At 42.5% G+C, this 24,638-nt stretch overlaps 1 protein-coding gene across 1 annotated transcript in view; it reads right to left on the reverse strand.

Annotated features, from left to right (window-relative positions):
- Window positions 1–24,638, reverse strand: part of KIF13B (kinesin family member 13B) — a 187,714-nt gene that overhangs the window by 73,717 nt on the left and 89,359 nt on the right. Inside the window, exons 13-19 of the mRNA XM_037742659.1 lie at window positions 20,506–20,640; window positions 15,535–15,665; window positions 9,366–9,452; window positions 7,665–7,855; window positions 6,412–6,622; window positions 5,410–5,572; window positions 867–1,013 (exon numbers count right to left, since the gene is read on the reverse strand). Of these exons, the coding sequence (XP_037598587.1) occupies window positions 867–1,013; window positions 5,410–5,572; window positions 6,412–6,622; window positions 7,665–7,855; window positions 9,366–9,452; window positions 15,535–15,665; window positions 20,506–20,640 (1,065 nt within the window). The remainder of the gene's footprint in view (window positions 1–866; window positions 1,014–5,409; window positions 5,573–6,411; window positions 6,623–7,664; window positions 7,856–9,365; window positions 9,453–15,534; window positions 15,666–20,505; window positions 20,641–24,638) is intronic.

Below are 24,638 nucleotides of genomic sequence, written 5' to 3' on the forward strand. Positions count from 1 at the left end.
AAAAAAAAAAAAAAAAAAAAAAAAAAAAAAAAAAAAAAAAAAAAAAAAAAAAGAAAGAAAGAAAAAAGAAAAGAAACTTGAGCCCTCATGGGAGTGGCTTTTTTGTATTTGTTATTGTTGTTTTACTTCTAAGTTGAAACAGGAGAGGGGTACCAAAGAGACAAACATTTTTTAAGCAAAAACATCACCAAAGTAACATTTTTATTGATGACAATCTGGAAAAACCATTTTTAGAAAACAAAAGGCAAAGGAAGTAAACAACTCTATGCGAAAACAGGCCTAAAGGTAATGAAAAAATGTTCAGACATATGTAACATGCATTTCTGTTTTAAATATATACGAGTACACGTCCATCCTAAATAAGAAAGCCTGCAAGGTGATGACAGAGTGCCAGTGTATAGATCTATGATCGAAAGTTCTTCAAAAATGTTCCTCCTAGTACAAATATTAAGATATCACTGATGTTCAACTTACAAAACATATACTGTAGGTTTATTATCTGCAAGGTTAAACGGGTTGAGCAATGGGAGGAGAGACAAATAATGAGGCCTGGCCTCTATCCTAAAGAGGTTCCCAGAGGGCACAGGAGACACACACCCGCACACCAACAGAAGTCAGAATGGAAAGTGAAGAATTCTGCTAGAAATCTAAAAGACAGAAATGAGAAGAAAAAAGAAGACAGCAGAAAGAGAGATTATTAAAATAGTTAATTTGCTAAACAATTCAGGGGATTAAAATCAACCTTACCCCAGAAATAGGATTGTAATTTGGGGAAAGGGACCATTTTCCCCTGAAATGGGTAGGCGCATTCCAGCTTGGTTCCTTCTACCATTACCACTTAAGTGATTTTCTCTTAAGTAACTTACTGGGTTATCCTCTTCGCACTCTTTCCACTCCTGATAAAGGTCTCTCATATCCAACAGCCTGTTGTCAAGTTTTTCCAAAGACCAAATCTGCTTTCCTTTTCCTTTTCTTCTCACCTGGATTGCAGGCTCACTAAGAAGAGAGCCTCGCTGAAAAGAGAGTAAGAATGACTGTAAGAAACGCACCGACAGACAGCAGGGAAGTCAAAGCTGCAGATTCCACCCCTGTCCGTCAAATGTCAAAACTCAGACGGCAATCATCCTTTAATCTGTTGATTACAAAGCTTCCCAAACGTCTTACGAGCTATTACATAATGTCTTCATACCCAAGTGCAATTTATAAACTTCAGTTTAAGTATAAACTCAACATTAAAAAATTTTTGTGGAGGGCGGCTGGGCATGGTGGTGCATGCCTGTAATCCCAGCACTTTGGGAGGCCAAGGCAGGTAGATCACTTGAGGTCAGGAGTTCAAGACCGGTCTGGCCAACATGGTGAAACCCCGTTTCTATTAAAAATACAAAAACTAGCCAGGTGTGGTGGCACCTGTAATGCCAGCTACTCAGGAAACTAAGGCATGAGAATAGCTTGAATCCAAGAGGCAGAAGCTGCAGTGATTGAAACTCTCACCACTGCACTCCAGCCTGGGTTGCTGAGTGAGACTCTCAAAAATACGTAAATAAATAAGGTGTGTGTGTGTAGAGACACACACACAGAAAGAGAGAGAGAAGTTTCTAAAGAGACAGCACCTCACCCTGTCACTCAGACTGGAGTGCAGTGGCATTTCATAGCTCACTGCAGCCATGAACTCCTGGGCTCCAGAGACCCTCCTGCCTCAGCCTCCCAAGTAATTAGGACCACAGGTGCATGCCACTACACCCAGCTAATTTTGCTAGGTTTTTTTTTTTTTTTGCAGAGGCAGGTTTTTCTATATGGCCAAGGCTGGTCTGGAACTCCTGGCCTCAAGTGATCCTCCTGTCTCAGCCTCCCAAGATGCAGGATGATAAGCATGAGCCACCATACCCAGCCACATTTAAATTCTGACTGCAGATGGATATGATTAAGTTTAAAACACAAAAGACCACATTTAACAGGAAGTTGAAATAAACATGTTCTATTCAGGGCACCATATGACCACAGTGTATCAATGGGGAAAGAGTCATAGCATCAAATGGCAAGGGGAAGTTTGCTGTTCATGGGGGAAGAAATGTCCCTTTAACCCTCAAGAGTGTGAATTATGGTTTAGTGGATGGTATCTCCATGAGGTATAAAACGTGAAACAGTTAAAAGAGTCAACTGAAAGTGCTCCATTTACCCATGTGGAAACAACAAATGATACCAGTTTCCAAATACGCATTGTTTGGGTTTCTTATTAAGATCATACGAAACTAGACGGAGGCGGTGCTCACACCACATTGTGACCATGCCAAATGCCACTGAGTTGTTGACTTTAAAATAATAATGATCTGTTCTGCAAATTTCACCCCATCCAAAAAAGTATGCTCTGAAGTTTTTCCAGCTTATAAGAGCAATGCGGACTTTTTTCAGAGCACAAGAACTTGTGCAATGCATTTTTAAGGGAGAAAAAAATCTAGAACTTTTAAAAACCACAAAGTTTAAAAAAAAAAAAAAAAAAAGCCCTTATACATTTCCCCCAGAGTGACATATGTACTGGTTATCTAATCAATTTAGGTTTCCTGGCTTAATTTTTCAACTGTTCTACCTAGAACTTAAGGGAACTATGAAATACATTGATGTTTCATTAGCATCTTGCCTACAATCATTTTTCTAAGAAACAAAATTTAAATAATAAAACAAACATTTGAGAATTCTTACAGTCTAAATGTGGTTTTGTCACTTTTTTTGTTGTTGTTGTTTTAATTGAGATGGAGTTTCTTTCTGTTGCCCAGGCTGGGGTGCGGTGGCCTGATCTCGGCTCACTGCCACCTCCACCTCCACCTCCCGGGTGCAAGCGATTCTCTTGCCTCAGTCTTCTGAGCAGCTGGGATTACAGGCGCCCGCCATCACACCTGGCTAATTTTTTTTTTTTTTTTTGAGACAGAGTTTCACCCTTGTTACCCAGGCTGGAGTGCAATGGCGTGATCTCGGCTCACTGCAACCTCCGCCTCCTGGGTTCAGGCAATTCTCCTGCCTCAGCCTCCTGAGTAGCTGGGATTACAGGCACGCGCCACCATGCCCAGCTAATTTTTTGTAGTTTTAGTAGAGACGGGGCTTCAGCATGTTGACCAGGATGGTCTCGATCTCTTGACCTCATGATCCACCCGCCTCGGCCTCCCAAAGTGCTGGGATTACAGGCGTGAGCCACTGCGCCCGGCGCTAATTTTTATATTTTTAGTAGACACAGGGTTTCATCACGTTGGCTAGGCTGGTCTCAAACTCCTGACCACAAGTGATCCGTCCACCGTGGCCTCCCAAGGTGCTGGGATTACAGGCGTGAGCCACCAGCCCGGCCATCTTATAGTCAAAATTAAGGGCCCTCCTACCTTATATTCAGCCAGCCAGTGAATAAACACAAAACTCCCATTTGTGACCTGTGCGGGCAGTGGCTTTTCTCGGGGAGAATGCTGGACCTGGGACTAAACAGCAATGGGCATTACGATGCAGCTACCATAACCTGGCCCTCTTGCAAAATTAGAAAAAAGAAAAAAATAATCACCAGAGAGAGTGTTCACAGAACGGACAGGACATATAAATATATAACAGTTTTCAAATACCAAAAAACAGTCTTTGTTGCATTAAAGACTGCAGACTCAGCTTAATGAAGGAGACTATCTTCTAGGAAATGCCTCCTTGTCCAGCTCCTCTCTCCGGCTGACATCTAAAAATACCAATCTATTTAAATCAATACTAACAGAGAATTAGTAGGTGTCTGTTAAAAATGGCTCCTTCACTTCAGCAGTGGAGTCACCTCTACCAGCAAAAGACACAGCCCCAGTGAACGCAGCACTAGATGGAGGGCAGGAGAGAGAAGCCAAGTGACATGAGTTACTTGTGGTTGTTGACATGGCTGCCCCAACGCAGAACCACACCTTTCAACAAAGCCCAGAACAGGTTACAGAGAAAAGGGCTGCAGTCACGCTTAACGGGGAAAAAATGTTCACGCTTCTGCTTTTCTCAACTCGTACACCAGAGAATGAAACATGACCTTGAACTTCTCAGCCTTCAAGAAGAAACTAGGTCCCGAACCTTCTGCTTGTGACTGGCCTTCCTCTTCTGTTTTTTGATGAGTCCTACTGTACCTAGACTTTGCCCTAAAAATATTATTAAGTTCTAATTAAGTAAAATCTTTCAAAATACAGAGTATACAAAAACAATGATCTATAAAGTAACGATATCATACTTGTAATATCTTTCTCAAAACACTATGAATCATATTTGCCAAATATCTACTGTGTACAAAACGCTGACCTCAACGCTATGACATCATAGAGAAAGAAAGATGTAATCCTTGCTAGCAAATTAGAATATCCACCTGTAATCCCACCACTTTGGAAGGCCAAGGCAGGTCGATCACTTGAAGTCAGGAGTTTGAGACCAGCGTGGCCAACATGGAGAAAATACTAAAAATATCTCTCTACTAAAAATACAAAATTTAGCTGGGTATGGTGGTGCACACCTGCAATCCCGGATACTCAGGAGGCTGAGGCAGAAGCAGCACTTGAACCCAGGAGGCAGAGGTTACAGTGAACCAAGATCACACCACTGCATTCCAGTCTGGGTGACAGAGAAAGACTCCATCTTCAAAAATAAAAAAATAATAGAATATCCATGATGAATTGATTGACTACAGTAGGACAAACAGAACACATGGACCCACAAGAAATTCATCTGAATAGAAAATTCTACCTAATCCATCAAACATCATGTATGAACATGATCAAGACCTAGGAAAGAACCTCAAAAAAAGAAGGAAAAAAAAAACTCAACAGCAAAGATAGAAGACTGCAATGGGACTTTCCCCCTACATTTTATTAAACTTATTATATCAAAAAAATGTGATCCTGAATATATACATGACACAACTAATGAAGAGTTTTACAGAGCAAGCTATTCTAAGGAGAAAATAACATAAGCAAAATGAACACCTAACTTGGGGGAAGTGGGTATAGAACATAAGGAAGGAAAAAAAGACACTTGGGGAAGATTAATCAGTAAAGACTTCTAAGAAAGAATTGAAACAATCTTGCATGTTCTTCACATGTACCCCAAAACCTAAAATGCAATAAAATAAATAAATGGGAAAAAAAAAAAAAAAAGAATTGAAACAGACTTGAAGAAAGCAAGCTGAGTGAAATGAACTGTCAGGGCCAGGTGAGATGGCGAGTATATTCCCCTAGCGGATAAAATATACATACACTCCAAGGCAGAGAATGAAGAGGAAGTCAATTCTACTCAAAAGCGAGGAGGACAAAGGATCTAGACTTGGGGCGGGTATAGACAGGGATCTGAAGCTTCAGCAACACCAGGAAGCATCAGGAGATCTTATCCAATGAGATCTTAGTTTTTTTCAAGGAATGGCAACCTCACCTTCCTGTTGGCATCCAGGCTGGAGGCTGGAATCTGTAGCGTAACTTTGTATTCTGTCCTTTTATCCAGCTCCTCAGCAATGTAATTAGCTTCTCTCACCAATAGATTGGCCTTAACAATTTGTTCCCTCAGCCTCATCAGGCTGTTATTCAACGTTGCTTCTCTTAAAAAAATAAGGAGGGGTTGGAGGTAGGGAAGAGATAACACAAAGCAGCTCGTCAGAGAATCATACAGCCGTAGTGCATCGATGCCAAAGCGTGGGCCAAGCCTTCTCATGGTAGTCTGCACTCAGGGACTGTGTTGCTGACACTGACCCATGCACACACTACACGATGAGTGCTGGCACGCAGCCACACAGCAAGCTGGCTCTAGATAAGGGCAGTGCCCCACAAACCTGCCCGTGCATGCAAATCACCAGGGGATCTTCATCAACTCAAGACTTTGTCTCGGCAGGTCTGAGGTAGGGGTGAAATACTACATTTCTATCAATCTCCAGGTGAAAGGGAAGCTGCCTGCAGATCAAACTTTAAACAGTAGGTCTGCGACCATGGGATAAGGCATTTCAATGCAATGCTAATTAGCTCCAACAGAGATCAAGCTTACAATCTTCCTTTTATGGGCACCATGCTTTACCTACCTGAGATACTCAGTTCAGATAACCAACTTGCTGTTTTTCTAAAAATCATCTACCCAAGCTTCCGAACACAAAGCATAATGCAATGATAAAGTGTACTTCTGTATCCAAACCCAAAGGCTAGACAAACTGAAGGTGGAACAGCACCTAACATCAATAGTTTTAAATATGGCCTAACATAAATGGGCAATTCCCCTACTTTTCAAAAAAAGAAAAAAATGCAAAGTGGTTCTTGGCTGTAACACTTATCTTTTAATATAATTCTTTTGTAAGCACCGTCTCAATGTTCCCACTCAACACTTTCCCTAGGTGGGTTAGCGGTGGTGAGCCTGAGCTACACATGTAAGAAGCCCCTCTGTGCCGCCTACCTCTCTTCGGCCCACTGTCTTAAGCGTTGCTGAGCGCTGGGCGAGTGGAAAGAAAACCTGTCCATGCTCCGGGAGTTCTGCTTCTCGGGAGACAGTCTTCTCCGGAGCTGCTCCAATTCGTGCTCATACATAAGCCTCTGGCGCTCCAGTGCGGATCGTTTTTCTTCTTCGTGCTGTTGTTCTAGGCTGTTTAATATGGACTGCATTGGATCTAAACACGTTTTTTAAAAAGATAATAATGATTGAAAGGTACAACATAATGAACTTCAAATGTTGTTCTACATGGTAATGTTCGTCATCTTAACTATACCCTCTAATACCATTAAAGACAATTTGGCATAAACAGCTTTCCTTACTTCCAATCACTTACGTTGTTATCTATTCTCAGTTAGACATATCCTCAACCATCTTCTCTGTAGAAAAAGCAGGTCTATCTTATGTTCTACACATAACCTAAGACATGGTGGATCCTCCATAAATATAATCATAAGCCAGTGGCAGGCAAGTTTCTAAACCAGAGAGATTTGGCCAGGCGCGGTGGCTCATGCCTGTTATCCCAGCATTTTGGGAAGCCAAGGCAGACGGATCACCTGAGGTCAGGAGTTTGAGACCAGCCCGGCCAACATGGCGAAACCCCGTCTCTACTGAAAATACAAAAGTTTGCCAGGAATGGTGGCATGCACGCTTGTCATCCCAGCTACTCAGGAGGCTGACGCAGGAGAATCAAGTCACTATAACCTGGGAGGTGGAGGTTGCAGGGTGCCGAGATCGTGCCACTGCACTGTAGCCTGGCCAACACAGTGAGACTCTGTCTCAAAAAATCAAAATAAAATAAAATAAACCAGAGAGATTCTGTCCATGAGAACAAAGCGATCTGATCGTATATTAAGGCAGAACATTTTGTTAAGTATAAATTAAAGCCAAAGACACAAAATAATACAGAGAAGCCACATAAAGATTTTCCTTTTTGTTAACATTTAAAATGTCTCAATCATAAACATTTTTAACACTTTACCATCTCTTTTTTTTCTTTTCTTTTTTTTTTTTTTTTTATATTTTATTTTTTTTTTAAGACAGAAGGTCTTGCTATGTTGCCCAGGCTGAAGAGCAGTGGGTTATTCACAGGCACAATCTCAGCTCACTGCAGCCTGGAACTCCTGGGCTCAAGTGATCTTCCCACTTGAAGATCACTTGAGCCCAGGAGTGATCTTGAACCTCAAACCAACTCTCAAGCACACACCCGACTTGCTCACCATTGCTGCCCAGGGCCTTCATGGTGACCTCCATCTGTGCGTATTCGTAATTGAAGTTAATTTCACTGGACACTTCGCTGGAGGAGTCTCCATCTATATCCAGCTGCTCAGAAGTGTTATCGTTTTTCATGGAGGGGTCCTGGTCCTCTTCCTCTCGTTCTGCTTTCTTTTTCTTTTTAGGCAAATTGAGTCTTGGAGGGGGAAAGAGTATTGTTTTCTGAAGTTAAGACAGGCACTTATTCATTTCATTCGTTAAGTACTGGTATCTGCTAGAAGCCAAGTGGATACCATGTAAGTACAAGGCAATTACGGCACTCAGGAAGTGGATAATCTAGTCGAAGAAATAAGACGTTCATGCGCCATCAAAAACGTACAGCAGAAAGTGTGACATTAGGCCACATGCCTGTGACAAGTTCAGAGTTAAAGAAAAGCCAAGGACACTTTCAGAGCAAGGTGATGAAGGAAGGTGAGACAGGAGAAAATCAGTTGAACTGAGTATTCACAAATAAGGAGAAAGCAGGGTAGAGGGAACAGTCTGGGAAAAGACGTGAAAATGAAAACGTTCATATTCCCTGGAGAAACGGGACACACAAAATTTGTATAGCACACTAGAGATAAAGCTGGAAAGAACAACTTAATGCAAACGATGAGGGTTTTGAACACAAAGCAAAGCAGTTTACGCATCATTTAATTTGAGAAGGAAAAAAAAGCTCGATGTTCTTTGTGCCTATCTACCCTTTTCTCAGTAACCAAAATATCCCTGGCCCACTGCAAAGGATCTCTATTAGCTACAGAAAAGTCAGTGTGACTTCTGGAGCACACTGACCAGTGACAGTGAGAAGAGACCAGGATGTTACCTTTATATAGTATCCAGCCTGCCTGCCTTACCAACGCAACATCAGTTTTGTTTGGGAAACCGTTATGTACAGCCCCGGGTTAGACAGACTTTCTCAGCCCCCTTTGCAGCTAAGAGGCAAATTCTAGCAAAGGAGACAGAAGGAGAAGATTGCTGGGGACTTGGGAAGGCTTCTGCTTTTTCTGACGAAGACAGTCAGGGCTAGTGCAGCCATGCTTCTCCTTTTTCTTCCTGTACCTGAATGCTGCTTTGACGGCAGTGTAGCACGGCCAACTATAGGCCACAGAGAGATGCCAAGACAGTGACCAGACTTAAGCCATGACTTTTTTTGAGAGGCTTAGCCAACACTAACAACCATGTTCCCTCAGATTTCCGGTTCTGTCAGGGAAACAAATGATCTGTCTAACCCATTACAGTAAAATTTGCCATGACTTACAGCTGAAAAGAATTCCTAAAAGAAATACCAACCTCATTTGATAGATAAGGAGACGAAAACCACAACTACTTTTCAGTAAAAAATAAACAGAAAGATAAACATGTCAGAGAAACATGAATAAATTCTTACACTACATGGCAAAAGAATCATCTTCCACTGGGAAATAAAAGGGAAAAACTATGTAGGTAAACTCAGCATTTCTGCAAAGTGTATTGTTTACATGACCCCTGGGTTCAGACCATAGACAGTGAACGAACATACACATATATATGATACACATGCAGCAAATATACACGCACACACACAGTAACACAACTGTAGAGCTGGGTTTACTTTTAATACGTATTTTCTATTTCAGAGCACAATCTTCAAAAATCTCCTTCTTTAAGGGACATGAACGACATCATACCTGAAGAAATGGTTGTTTCCCCATAATATCCTGTCCCCATGGTGTAGCTGTATTGGACTGGAGACAGATGACCCATTTACAAATGTTCTGTAAGGAGAAGAGACCAAACATGAATGATGAGTACAGTATCACGTCTTCTGCTTTAATTTTCCAGTAACACAGAGATGTAACTTCCTAGGGCAAACAACCATTCCCCCCGATACAACCTGTTCTTGGTGAATTTTAATCTTTGCATTCACTCCTTTGCTGACTTCCCTAAAACGTTTATGGTACAAAGCACAGGCACATCTCATTTTACTGTGCTTTGCTTTATTGTGCTTTGCAGATACTGTATTTTTCACAAATTGAAGGTTTGCAGCCATCCTATGTTGAGCAAGCCTATGGGAGACACTTTTCCTGAACAGCACCTGTTCACTTCACATACGTCACGGAAATCTGTGATTAGGGACCTCCGACAGCACCTCTCTAACTCTTCTGGGACATTGTGATCTGTACCCATGGACAACGGTAAACTTAATAAATGTAGTATGGGTTTGGACTCTCCCCCTCTCCTTGGGTCTCTATTCCCTGAAACACAACAATACTGAGTTAGGCTAATTAACAACTGTAATACCCTCTAACTGTTTAAGTGAAAGGGAGAGTCACACATCTCTCAAAAGGTGGAAATGATTAGGTTTAGTGAGGAATCACCTCGAAAACCAAGAAAGGATGAAAGCCAGGCCTCTTGTACCAACAGTTGGGCAAGTTGTGAGTGTACATGAAAAGTTCTTGAAGGAAATTAAAGGTGCTTCTCCAGTGAATACATGAATGGTAAGGCAGAACAGCCTTCCTGCTGATACAGAGAAAGTTCAGTGGTCTGGAGAGACAGTCAATCCAGCCACAATATGCCCTCAACCCAACCCTAATCCAGAGTGAGGTCCTAACTCTCTTTAATTCTATGAACTTAGAGAGATGAGAAGTAACAGAAGAAAAGCTGAAAGCTAACAGAGGTTGGCTCTTGAGGTTTCAGGCAAGACGCTATCTCCATAGCATAAAAGTACAAGATGAAGCAGCAAGTGCTGATGTAGAAGCTGCAGCAAGATCACGGATGAGATTTTCAACGTAGATGAAACAGACTTCTATCAGAAGAAGATGTCATCTAGAACTTCATTAGCTAGGAAAGAGAAGTCAATGCCTGGCTTCAAAGCTTCAATGGCAGGCTGACTCTCTTAGAGGCTAATGTAGCTGGTGACTTAAAGTTGATGCCAACACTTATTGACCACTCTATAAATCCGAGGGCCCTTAAGAATTATACTAAATCATCTCTGCCTGTGCTTTGCAAATGGAACAAAGCCTGGATGACAGCATGTCTGTTTACACCATAGTTTGCTGAATATTTTAAGCCCACTGTTGAGACCTAATGCTCACAAGATTCCTTTCAAAACATTACTGCTCATTGACAATGCACCTGATCAACCCAAGAGCGCTGATGGAGATGTTCAAGAATATTAATGTTGTTTTCATGCCTGTTAACACAATATACACTCTGCAGGCCATGGATCAGGAAGTAATTTTGACTTTCAAGTCTTATCATTTAAACAATACATTTCATAAGGCTATAGCTGCTATAGACAGTGATGCCTCTAACGGATCTTGGCAAAGTACGTTAAAAACCTTCTGGAAAGGATGCACCCTTCTAAGATGCCATTAAGAACATTTGTGATGTTGGGCTTGGTGGCTCATGCCTGTAATCCCAGCACTTTGGGAGGCCAAAGTGTGTAGATCATGAGGTCAGGAGTTCAAGACCAGCCTGACCAATATGGTGAAACCCCGTCTCTACTAAAAATACAAAAATTAGCCGGGTATGGTGGCACTCACCTGTAGTCCCAGCAACTTGGGAGGCTAAGACAGGAGAATCACTTGAACCCAGGAGGTGGAGGTTGCAGTGAGCCAAGATCGCAGCCCTGTACTCCAGCCTGGGTGACAGAGTGAGACTCCATCTCCAAAAATAAAAAAAGAATATTTGTGATTCACAGGAGGAAGGAACACTATCTACATTAACAGGAATATGGAAGGAGTCCAACCCTCATGGATGCCTTTGAAGGGTTCCAGACTTCAGGGGAGGAAGGAACTGCAGGTGTGGTGGAAATAGCAAGAGAACTAGAGTAATAAGTGGAGCCTGAAGATGTGGTTGAACTGCTGTGATCTCAAGATAAAACATTAGTGAGTAAGTTGATTCATATGCATGAGCAAAGAAAGTGATTTCTTGAGATGGAATCTGCTCCTGGTGAAGAAACTGTGAACACTGCTGAAATGACAACGGAGGGTTTAGAATTTTCCAGAAACTTAGTTGATAAAGCAGTGTCAGGGTTCAAGAAGACTGACCTCAATTCTGAAAAGAAGTTCTACCTGGGTAAAATGCTACCAATCAGCAACGCATGCTACAGAGAAATCTTTCTTGAAAGGAAAAGTCCAACAAGGTGACAAACTTCACTGCTGTCTTACTTTAAGAAATTGCCACGGCCACCCTAACCTTCAGCAACCACCACCTTGATCAGTGAGCAGCCACCAACATGTAAGCAAGACCTTCCTGCAGCAAAAAGGCTACCATCTGGGCTCCAGTCATATTTTAGCAACAAAGTTTTTTTTAAAACTTATAAAAAGACAGAGCCTTGCTCTGCAGCTCAGGCTGGAGTGCAGTGGCACAATCTCAGTTCACTGAAACCTCCACCTCCCAGGTTCAGGCGATTCTCCTGCGTCAACCTCCTGAGTAGCTGGGATTACAGGCACGTGCCACCACACGTGTCTCTAACGGCTCACAGAGACAGGGTCTTGCCATGTTGGCCAGGCCAGGCACAAACTCCTGATCTCAGATGATCTGCCCATCTCAGCCTCTCAGAGTGCTAGGATTACAGGCATGAGCCACCGTACCCGGTTGCACAGCATTTTTTAATTAAGTGATGTATATTGTTTAAGATATAATGCTATGGCACAATTAGTAGACTATAGTGTAAATCTAACTTTTACATGCACTGGGAAACCAAAAATTTGTGTGACTTGCTTTACCGTGTTATTCACTGTACTGTGGAAGTCTGGAAGTGAACCTGCAAGGTCTCCAACATATGCCTGTATATTACATTATTACCCCCATTTTTCAAAGTTCCAAGTGCTATATAGTTACTTAAGATGTTTACGGTATGAAGTATTAGAGATCAATAAATAGCCTCCATTTTTAAAAGTTCTAAATTTGTTATATAGTATATTAAGGAGTAAACAGGGAACCATTACAGCCAATAATGAAAAGATGGTAGCAATATACAACAAAAACAAATATGTCCAATCTATGTGAATGAAAAGAACCAATCACCCAGACACTAGAAAGGTCTACTGATATCAGTAATGAGACCTATATTAAAGCTCCATAGCAAGGAAAAATGATCACGTCCTATCAACATAAGGAAGATTTATCAGTTCCACTGTGCTGCTTATCTTGATTATGGCATTCAACAGAAGTGGTGGGTGGAATACCATGGAAGTAAGAATTTGGAAGGGCAGGAAATAAAGAGAAGAGTATGCATAGCATGGTAACACTGATATTCCTGGGACACCAGTGTCATTGTGCCCCTTTCCTGCTGAAGGACTCATTTACTAAGATATAGGCTATCCAGTACAAATTCTGTTTTTTGGTCTTTGTTTTTTTTGTTTTTTTGAGACGGAGTTTTGCTCTTGTTGCCCAGGCTGGAGTGCAGTGGCGTGATCTCGGCTCACTGCAACCCCTACTCCCAGGTTCAAGCGATTCCTCAGCCTCCCAAATAGCTGGCATCACAGGCATGCACCGCCATGCACAGCCTGGTTAATTGTGTATTTTTCGTTGAAACGGGGTTTCTCCATGTTGGTCAGGTTGGTCTCGAACTCCTGACCTCAGGTAACCTGCCCGCCTCAACCTCCCGAAGTGCTGGGATTACAGGCATAAGCCACTGTGCCTGGCCCAAATTCTTAACATTAAAGGCTCTTCCTCCCACAAGGAAGGCCTCTTAACTCCTGCCAAAAAAAAAAAAAAAAAAAAAAAAAAAAAAAAAAAAAAAAAAAAACGAAAACAAAAAACAAACAAACAAAACGACTTATTTCCTATATACTACACATGATCAACTCTTCCTCCAAATCCAGGCTCCTATCGGTCCTACAACCTGGAATAAGGTTCCCCTTCCTCTCACCCTCCTAATCTTACTCAGTAATCCAAGCTCAGCTGGCTTTCTACTTCCTCTGTAAGAGAAGCCAATCACCCCAGCTATGTTAGTTTCTTTAAACTTAGAGTATCTTAGATTCTTTAAACTCTGTAAAGCTATGGAGCATTTACCTGGTGATATAGTATTCATGATTTATGTGTATGCATACATGCAAAATCTTATTTCCTATCTAGATTTCATTCATGATACAGGTTTTTAAACACTAAAAGTAACTGATCTTGGCCAGGCGCAGTGGTTTATGCCTGTAATCCAGCACTTTGTGAGGTCAAGGAGGATCACTTGAGTCCGGAAGTTGAAGACCAACCTGGGCAACATATCAAAACCCTGTATCTACAAAGCAAACTTTTTAAAAGATTAGCTGGGCATGGTATCAAGCACCTGTAGACCCAGCTACTCAGGAGGATGAGATGGGAGGATCGCTTGAGCTCAGGAGTTGGAGGCTGCAGTGAGCTATAATTGCACCACTGCACTCCAGCCTGAGTGACAGAATAAGGCCCTGTCAAGAAGGGTGAAAGAAAGGATGGAAGGTAAGGATGGAAGAAAAGGAGGGAAGGGAAGGGGAGAAAAGAAGGGGAGGGGAGGAAGTCGGGCAGAGAATAGGGGGAGGAGAAGAGGGTGGAGGCGAAGAGGGGAAGGGAGGCAGGGAGCCAGTGTAAGACAGAAGCTGTTGTAAGATTTGGGCTCCGGGTGGGTGACTTCAGAGACAATTTAAGGAGGCGAGGGTTCCACATATGCTGGGTACTGTCAGAAAGTGGGAGTAATCCTATGAACAGATATTTCATAAAATTTTATCCATTGGTGCAGGGAGCTAGAACAGAATAACGCTGTAATTGGTGGAGAAGTAGCAGTCACTCATATTGGTTCAGATGAGGGTATTTTTAGGGTGCCACAGTGACCACATTTTTGTCTGTGCTTAAACAAAATGATGGCGTGGCCTGCTCTATCTTACTGCATCCTGGTCTTGGAGGACCCTTGCCTGAGGCTGGGGTCCTGTGTGATTATTTATGGCCTCATAAAAGCACAGCACAGCTGTGAGGGCCACACTAGCTTCTACTCCTGTTTTCTCACTTGATCCTTCCCCAGAGCTTGAGAGCTTCTCAATACTTGAAGACTTTATGAATAAAATCAGTGATATTAATGATTTTTTGATATCATAAAATGAAACAAATCAACATCTGAAAGATCAACATAATTCAGTTAACCACTGTCTGTTAGAGGCTGCTATACTCCCAACTCAGTAACAAGGGATAACAGCTTCACAGCTGAAGGAAAAAAAGTGACAAATGTGTAATTCATAAAATGTGGAGCCCCTTCATTCCTCCACGGTGTAGTAGGTCCCCGTGTTCTAGTCTTATATTACACGCCAGGAATGGAGGATCAAAAAAAGAAAGGCCCTTGTCCTCAAGCAGCTCACAGTCCAGTGGGGTAATAAGGGTTCACAACACACAGGCAGACACTGAGAAGCACTGCCACAAGAGGGGGATGGTCTGTACCTCCCAAGGACACTGCATACAGACCAAACAGGGACCTCCCCGCCGAAGATCATGGCAGCACTTAACCCTGCAGTCCAACAGGAGTCAGCAGGCCCAAGAACTGGAAGGTACAGAGGAGGAGGAGATAAACCGGGGGCTGTAAGGGATTTTCCATCCCAGACAAAGGAAAGCCTTCTAAGGCTGTGGTGAGTGAACCAGAAGGCAGCTCAGGGTTTTGGCAGGGGCTCTCATCAAGACTTGATAAGGGCCTAAATACATAAAGCCATGGCAATGTCTATCAAAAGGAAGGAGTGCCGTGTGGGCAGCATTAAAGCTATGTGATGGGGCCCGCCTCACCAACTGGAGAGCTTAATGACATCAACTTAAAAGCAACAAAGGCCACTGTTGCCTCTAGAGTACTTTCTTCCTCTGAAAATTCTCATGATATGAACACTAATTCAAGTATGTTACCTGGTGTTCTTCTGAGGAGTCAGCATAACCTGGCCTTCTGACGTGATGTCTATGATGCAGTGTTCAGGAAGAATTCCCATGCCGCACAGCTGGATATCTTGGGAATTTGCTGACCCTATCAATGTATGTTCCTAAGAAAGAATCAAATTCATGATTAATACTGTACTCTTACATGCACACAACTGAAATCGTTTACACTGAGCTCTCTTATGTCGTCTTACTACTTTAGCTAAAATATTTTTTATGTTTATTCTTATTTTATTTTTGAGACGGGATCTCGCTCTATGCCTCAGGCTGGAGTACAGTGGTGCAATCTCGGCTCACTGCAACCTCTGCTTCCTGAGTTCAAGCTATTCTCCTGCCTCAGACCCCCAAGTAGCTGAGATTTATAGACATGCACCACCATGCCCAGCTGATTTTTCTGTAGTTTTGGTAGAGACAGGGTTTTACCATGTTGGCCACACTGGTCTTGAACTCCTGAGCTCAAGTGATCCATCCGCCTCAGCCTCCCAAAGCGCTGGGATTACAGGTGTAAGCCACCACACCTGGCCTAAAAGATTTTTTAAAAGCAAATGGAGCCAGGCATGATTCAAACAAATGCAGGAAGAGAGCTAGATTTGGCCTGTGAAGAGTAGATGGCTGACCCTGATCTAGACCAACTCGCCCTCTCCCATGGCCTTAAATGCTGTCTTCAAATAAACCACATCTCCATCACCAGTCAGGAGCTACATACTTTGGTTCCACTTTTTCCCCACCTCCACGACCACTATCCCAGTCTTAGTCCCTATTTTTATTTTTTTCAGATGGGGTCTTGTTCTGTCGCCCAGGCTGGAGTGCAGACACACTATCCATGCTCACTACAACCTCACCCTCCTGGGCTCAAGCAATCTTCCTGTCTCAGCTGAGATCACAGGCAGGCACCACCTGGACCAACTAATCTTTTTTATTTTTTGGAAAGACAGGGTCTCAGTGTGTTGCTCAGATTGATCTCAAACTCCTGAGCTCAAGCAATCCTTCCACCTCAGTCTCCCAAAGTACTGAGAAAACATGTGTGAGCCACTGTGTCCAGCCTTAGCCACCACTATTTTCTGCCTACTCAGCCTACTTGACACAACCTGGATGTCTGAAGATACGTCAAAGGGAACAAAGGCCAAAGCGAAAGTCTTGTTCCCATCTCCCCCAACCCAACAGAAGTCAATTTCCTTCTCCAATAATAATGGTACCACCCCTAGTCAGTCAACTGAACGGCTTAGATACGATCCTTGAGTCCTCTTTCTTTCCCTTACAAGCCCATACCCACCCCATGTCAATCAGGGAAAATCTCACAGATTTTTCCTCCAAAGTCTATCAAGAATCAGCTTGTTTTCCCCACCTCCATGACCACATCCTTGATTCAGCCTTCAGGATCTCTTGCCTGTGGATACAGAGCTTCCTACTATGCCTCCATTGCATGACACCCTCTTCCGCTCCCACCATAACGGCTGGTCATGTCATCTCCTATTTAAAACCTTCTAAGATTGGGCCTGGTAGCTCACACCTGTAATCTCAGCACTTTAGTAAGCCAAGGCAGGAGAACTGCTTGAGCACAGGAGATCAAGACCAGCCTGGGCTGGTCCTTGTCTCTACTGAAGAAAAAAAAAAAATTGAGGCCAGGCACAGTGGCTCACATCTGTAATCCCAGCACTTCGGAAGGCTGAGGTGGGCAGATCACTTGAGGTCGGGAGTTTGAGACCTGCCCGGCCAACACGGTGAAACCCTGTATCTATTAAAAATACAAAAAAAAATTAGCCAGGCGTGGTGGTGCACACCTGTAATTCCAGCTACTTGGGAGGCTGAGGTAGGAGAAGCGCTTGAACCTGGGAAGCAGAGGTTGCAGTGAGCTGAGATCACGTCACTGGCACTGCAGCCTGGGAGACAGAGCGAGATCCCAACTCAAAAAAAAAATTTTTTTTTTAATGAGGCAGAAAGATCACTTGAATCCAGGAGACTGAGGCTCCAATAAACCATGATTGTGCCACTACACTGTCACCTGGGTGACAGAGAGAGACTGTGCCTCAAAAAAATAAAATAAAAATAAATAAGACTAAAACCTTCTAGTGGCTTCTCTTTGAACTTCCAATAAAGCCCAAATTCTCACCCAGGCTTACGAAGCATTCTACAACCTGCCCCTGCCTATCTCTGCCTGACCCTCACTCCCACCATCTCCCCCTCACAGAGCACGTGCCAGCCACATGGGCCTTCCGTCTGTTCTTGGAGCACACTGAGCCTATTTCCATCCTAATGCCTTTTACTAGCTGTTTCCTCTGTCTGAAACGTTCTTCCCCTGATCCTGATATGGGTCACTTCTTATCATTTCTATCTCGGCTTTTAATGTCACATCCTCAGGGAGCTGTTTCCTGAGTTCACAATTAGAAAAACCCACTGCCATCCTGCCCTCTTTTAACTCCTTCCATGACACTGACTGACTGTGGGTTGACTGTCCATCTTGTATTCCAAGCACTTAACCAATGACTGGCATGTGTAGGCATTAAGTAAATATAAAATAAAAATAAATGCACAATCATTTCCCTTTGTGTGGTAATCAAATAAGATAAAGTTAATCATGGACAGGATTTCAGTCTCTTTATTGATAGATGGGTATAATGCTTCTCAAGCATGTTACTATAAAGTATTCCAGGATAAAGAAAGGGGGTGTATATTCCAGAAGAGCAGGAGAACTGTACAACTGGAACTAGAAAGAACTTCAGAGGTGTTTTAATCCAATGCCTTCCAGTGACTTCACAGAGATATGAAGTGAACTGCCCAGCATCTAAATTGACTTTTGAATTTTAAGGCAAAGAAATAAAAACACTCAGCCTCCACATTCTACCATCCCACATCATGGTATCACTTTACTGAAGCAAAAACTGCCTTTGGGCTGAGGTCATCCTTTTAAATGTGCTTTGTCTTGGAGATGTGCTTGGTGTGGGGTTAGCTTGGGCAGTCAAGAAATCAACACTGCCTCAGACTCTGCCAAACAGGGCTGGCCACACAGCCAGAAACAGAACCCAAACACCTCCACACAAGATGACCAGAAACATTTGATGACTCTCCAAACATCTTTAAACAGCTTCTTTGTTTAAGTTTTTAGTCAAGGAGTAGATATGAATGAGAGTTTTTTCTTGATGTGTGTGTTTGTGTGTCCCAATTTAAACTACGTTACAATGGAAACAAAAAGAATTCCTAGTTATAAGAAATAAAAAGGACAGAATACTCAGGTCCTATTCTAACACTGCACGTCCTCCCACATAGTCAGCTCATTAGCTTTACTGTCCTGGTCACACTCATATGCATATCCTGCCAGCACTCAAAATGCTGCCAGCACTGTTCAGAAGCAAAGTAAGTAATGTAACAATATAACTTTTTTTTTTTCCTTTGAGATGGAGTCTGGCTCTATCACCCAGGCTGGAGTGCAGTGGCATGATGTCAGCTCACTGCAACCTCCACCTCTTGGGTTCAAGTGATTCGCCTGCCTCAGGCTCCCAAGTAGCTGGGACTACAAGTGTGTACCACCACCCCTGGCTAATTTTTATGTTTTTAGTAGAGAAAGTGTTTACTCATGTTGCCCAAGCTGGTCTCAAACTCCTGATCTCAAGTGACCTACCCACCTCAGCCTCCCAAAGTGCTGGGATTATAGGTATGAGCCACCGTGCCCAGCTGATAATACACCATTTTTTAATAGGCAAAGACAGTATGTGTATAATAAACCATACAGAGTATCAAACAAGAAAGTGGAATGTGGAAACTTTTTTTTTTTTTTTTTTTGTATAGTGCTTCTGTTTATGAAGTATTTCTGTATCTCCAACCCTCACAGAAACCTGGCAAACCAGCCTGAGACACTTGCCTCCATTTACAAAGGAACTAGATTAGAGGGAGCAAAGGGCTTAGCCACAGACTAGAGAGACAGGTCACTCCTTCCCACCCCAGCTTTGCTGCCACTGAACCACAGCACCTGAGACATGGGCACAGGAAGGTATGCATCAAAGACACAGTCTCACTCACAGCACATCAACACACTGCGTAAGATACTTATTAACCACGGGCCTTCTCAAAATGACACAAAGCCAATACCCCAGGACCTCTCCAGACTTTTCTGAAATGAAACCACACAATTCTCTTAGAACTGTTTCCCACGTAGTCAGCTTGTTAGTTTTACTTTTCTGGTCACATTCACCAAATCCACATATGTGAGGGGAAAGAAATTGAGCCCTAACCGTTATCAACTCTGTGTCAGAGTGGTGCAGTCCATCATATGTAACAAGCAATTTGTGCTCTGGGCTTGACACAACCCATTCTGGACACTCCTCGAATCTGTGGAGTGTCTCTTATCTTCCTAATATGTCCCATGATTTACAGATTTCAGTGGATACCAATATTTCTCCTTTTTTCCGTTCCATGCTCTGACTCACTCAGTCTCTAAATAACCTATAGTTTTTAAAAACAGATTGATAACCTAAATTTTTAAATTTTCCTAAGAGTTACTGGAAACATAAATTTCATACCAACTGGTCCTAAGAACTTTATACACTTCTTGTGAGCTAACAAACTGCTCACAAAAGAAAGTGCTTCGTATAACCACAAAAGCTCTAGCATACTTACTAAATGAATCATCTAGTCTTTCAAGTCATCCATTTTTAAAGTTATCTACTTAATTCCCTGATACAAGTCTTATTAAATAATGGTAGGAAAGCTATTTAACTTGTTGGAAATCGTATCAGAGTATCTTTTTTTATATTGTCAAGTTGAACAACATGAAAGACTAAAAAAGGAAACTGAGCCCAGAAACCCAAGATGGTTCCCTAACTCCAGCTTATTCAAATAAAAACCATTTGCTAACTCTGTTTTTTGAGTATACACGGTTCCCCAAGTTTACTAAAGTACTGTGAACTATTATCCTATTTCATAACAAGAAACTAGGAGCCATTACTTCACCTTTAAATAGTACACCAGAAGCTCATTCAGAGCTGGGTCAGCATTCAGATTGACAAGGAAGCATTTATCATCCCCAACTTTGATGCCTGAAGACTGAAGAGATATTCCAAGACTCTCAAGCTGCTTCTGTCGTTCCTGTAAATGTATCAGAGAAGTATTAATTCCACAGCTATTGAGGCAGTGAGATATCCAAGCGCTTACATTACAATGTTACAATAATTCAACAGCGTTGTAATTCAAATACATTCTCTTAGGCTATGGCATTATAGATCTATTGCGTTTTTCCCTTCTTTCCAAACATCTAACTTTTATTTTGTTAATTCTATTTTGAAAAATAAAGTCCATTACATATAGCAACTAACTGTACTGGTGAAGTCTTGTTTTCACTCTTGAAAATACCTAACATCTTGAATTCATCTCATTTAACTCTGTATATATGAGCAAAGGTGTGTGTACTTTCTTCAACTGGGATCCTTCTTTAACGCCAAGAAGGATCAATACACTCTCCTGCTTGACATCTTCAGTGACCTCCCGGGCAGGATAAAGGCCAAACTCCCTCAATAAAGTTCACAAGGCCCTTCAACCTTGTTTCCTCTCTGGCTTCATGTCTTCTCACTCCTGTCAAACCCAGCACTGCATGAAACAAGCTCCAAGTCCTTGAAAGTGCTAAGAATGTTCTCTGGGCTGAGGGCAGTGGCTCACGTCTATAATCCCAACACTGTGGGAGGCCAAGGCAGGCAGATCACTCGAGGTTGGGAGTTCAAGCCGGCCTGGCCAATGTGGTGAAACCCCATCTCTACTAAACATAAAAAAATTAGCCAGGTGTGATGACGGGCACCTGTAATCCCAGTTTCTTGGGAAGGTGAGGCAGAAGAATCACTTGAACCCGGGAGTTGGAGGCTGCAGTGAGCCGAGACCACGTCACTGCACTCTAGCTTGGACGACAGAGTGAGACTGTCTCAAAAAACGTTCTCTGTGCTCTCTTTAGCTGCAGTGATTTTATACCTCTTTCTTCTACCTGGAGCAGACGTGTTCTACTTGGTAACTGTTCACTGGGCCATTTCTCTCACACGGGATGCGCGCAGTGTGGGCACGGATCCTATCTTATGTACTGTTGTGCTCCCAGCACTTAGCACAGGGAAGGATACACAGCAAGCACGCGAAACATCAGCGTGGCGAATTCATCCAAAACCCAACAAACTTGCACATGCACTTAAGCACTGGTTTCATAATATGGGCCTTTCCTTTTTTTGTGCCTGTCTCTGAACCCGTACAATATACAAACATCTGTATATGATAAGGGGATAGGCGTGAATCTCACGACCAGATGCTCTGTATGACGGTCATCAGGAGTGGAGAGGGTCTCTTCAACTATGGGTAAACAGCAAGTAGCAATGAGTCAATTACCCAAGACCTCTGATTCTGGGGGAAGACAAGACAAACCAAGTCATTCAGCTAGGGCCGCACAGTAAGTTTGCAGCGTAATTAAAATCAAGCTCCATAATTTGCTATTTCTAGGCATGCCATCATAATTTATACAATCATTGCAACTCAGCCAATATATCCTGCCCAGAAATACATTACTACAAAATTGAAAGATGTATATTTTGGTCTTGGGTCTTCAAATCAAGTCTTTAAATCAAGTTCTAATAATAAGAACTACAGGGTTCTTTCAGAAGTTAATACTAACCATCAGAGTTTTCTGCACTCAATTCCAAGAAGTAATTATCCTGGCTACAGTCATGTCCGTAAAATGAAGAAAGTAACTACACTTTTCTCTAAGTTTTCGCTGTTACTAGTCATGTCCGTAAAATGAAGAAAGTAACTACACTAAGTTTTCACTGTTACTAGTTATTACTGTTTCACGCTACCTCCCTGTGCACGTTTCTGCCATTTGAGATTTTATAATAGTAAAAACACTATAAAATTTTTTGTCTAAGCCGAAAAAGGTCATAATGGTGGAAAACTGTCAATTGATTATTGCATTTGCCACCAAAAACTTTAAAGTTTTTCATCATCTTAAAAAAATAACAAATGTTTGCAATATCTAGGAATCAGGCTCAAAATACAGTTTACTAATATTATCAAATAGTCCTTCTGACATCAGAGGTTGGTTAACTTTTCCTGTAACATGTCCGATAGTAAATATTCAGTCTTCGTGGGCCATGAGGTCTCTGTCTTATTCCTACTGTTGAAACCATACATGATACATGAGCACAGATGTACTCCAAAAAATTTTACAAAAGCAAGTGGTGGACCAGGTTTCATTCACATGTATTGTTTGTCAACCCCTGATCTAGCTCAAGGTTTTGATTTGACTTAAGTGCGTATCTTTTAATAAGAATATAAAAGATAAAAATAAGGGACAGTGTGGTATAGTAGATATGGCACTGGAATTAGACAATACTCAGCTTGAGTTCTGTTTATGCAAAAATATGATTCAGCATACAGCACTAAAAGATAGTCTTTTTTCTTGAGAGCCTGACAAACTCATTAGTGACTAAAACTACACATAACAATTAAAGGATGGTGAAGTACTGCAGGACATATGGGTCAAAGGGTGCGGACAGGCTGCAGGAATTCCGAAGCAGGGGCATCCGAGGGCCGGCACCCCAGAGCACGATGTTACAGAGCCTGGAGGACCCATGGAGAGTCTGGCTTTCAACCACCCCCAAAATGATGTGAGAAGTCTTTCAAAAAAGAAATTCATTGACTTCAGTCTGCCCGAAATTACCCAAATTTATCTGCCCATGGACCATGTCAACTGTCTCCAGTCATCTTCTAGAAGACTTATTAATGCTTCGTGGCTCTACTATCAGAAATCGATTTTGGAAGATATCAGTTTGGACTAGGAAGAATAAGTGATCAAGAGACCAGGTTTTTTCTTTTCTTTTCCGTTTTTTTTTTTTTTTTTTTTGAGACGGAGTTTCGCTCGTTACCCAGGCTGGAGTGCAATAGCACGATCTCGGCTCACCGCAACCTCCACCTCCTGGGTTCAGGCAATTCTCCTGCCTCAGCCTCCTGAGTAGCCGGGATTACAGGCACGCGCCACCATGCCCAGCTAATTTTTTGTAGTTTTTAGTAGAGACGGGGTTTCACCGTGTTGACCAGGATGGTCTCGATCTCTTGACCTCGTGATCCACCTGCCTCGGCCTCCCAAAGTGCTGGGATTACAGGCGTCAGCCACCGCTCCCTTTTTTTTTTTAAGATGGAATCTTGCTCCGTTGCACAGGCTGGAGTGCAGTGGCGCAATCTTGTCTTACTTGCAACCTCCACCTCCCGGATTCATGTGATTCTCCTGCCTCAGCCTCCTGAGTAGCTGGGATTACAGGCATCCACCACCACGCCTGGCTAATTTTTGTTTAGTATAGGTGGGCTTCATCATGCTGGTCAGGCTGGTCTCAAACTCCTGACCTCAGGTGATCCACCCACCTTGGCCTCCCAAAGTGTTAGGATTACAGGCATGAGCCACTGTGCCCGGCCGCGACCAGGTATTTTCAATGAGAGAAGAAAAACATTCAGCAGCACTAAAGCCTGGGGGCTCTGGAACATAAGGCACTAAAGGAGCTGTTGAATAAAATCAGGCAGTGCCCCCAAAAGGGGCCCCTGAGAGAGGAAAAGGGAAGACGCCAACATGAAGCTCCCTGAGATGCTGGCTCACTTAGACCTGCCCTGTTTTCTATCAGCACAATGACTCGTCACAACCAATGTTTACTGTTGGAGCTGCTCAGAATGGTTCAAAGTAGCTTCCAAATTGAACAATTATTGGAATGACTTATAATTTATAAAAAAACACACAGATATATGTAATGAGAAACAGTTTATATACAGATCTCTTGTCTGTAATTTGAGGGATATGTTTTAAGATAAGCCAATGCAGGGACACGGATAAACTAGGCTGGGCTTATCGTGATCTTTAGAGAAGCCAGGTAATGGGTACCTGTAGATCTGGTATACTCTTCTCTAATTTTTATCTACTTTGAAAATGTCTGCAACAAAAATGTTTTTAAAATCTATTTTAATCCCAGTCTGCGGTAATGTAACATCCACTTTATGCTAAGTAACAACAGTACCATCCTATAACATCTGACACATACATTGATTTTGGGACAGCACATTTAAAGATGGAATCT

Source organism: Cebus imitator, unplaced genomic scaffold (genome assembly GCF_001604975.1).
Source record: "Cebus imitator isolate Cc_AM_T3 unplaced genomic scaffold, Cebus_imitator-1.0 Scaffold125, whole genome shotgun sequence".
NCBI lineage: Eukaryota > Metazoa > Chordata > Mammalia > Primates > Cebidae > Cebus > Cebus imitator.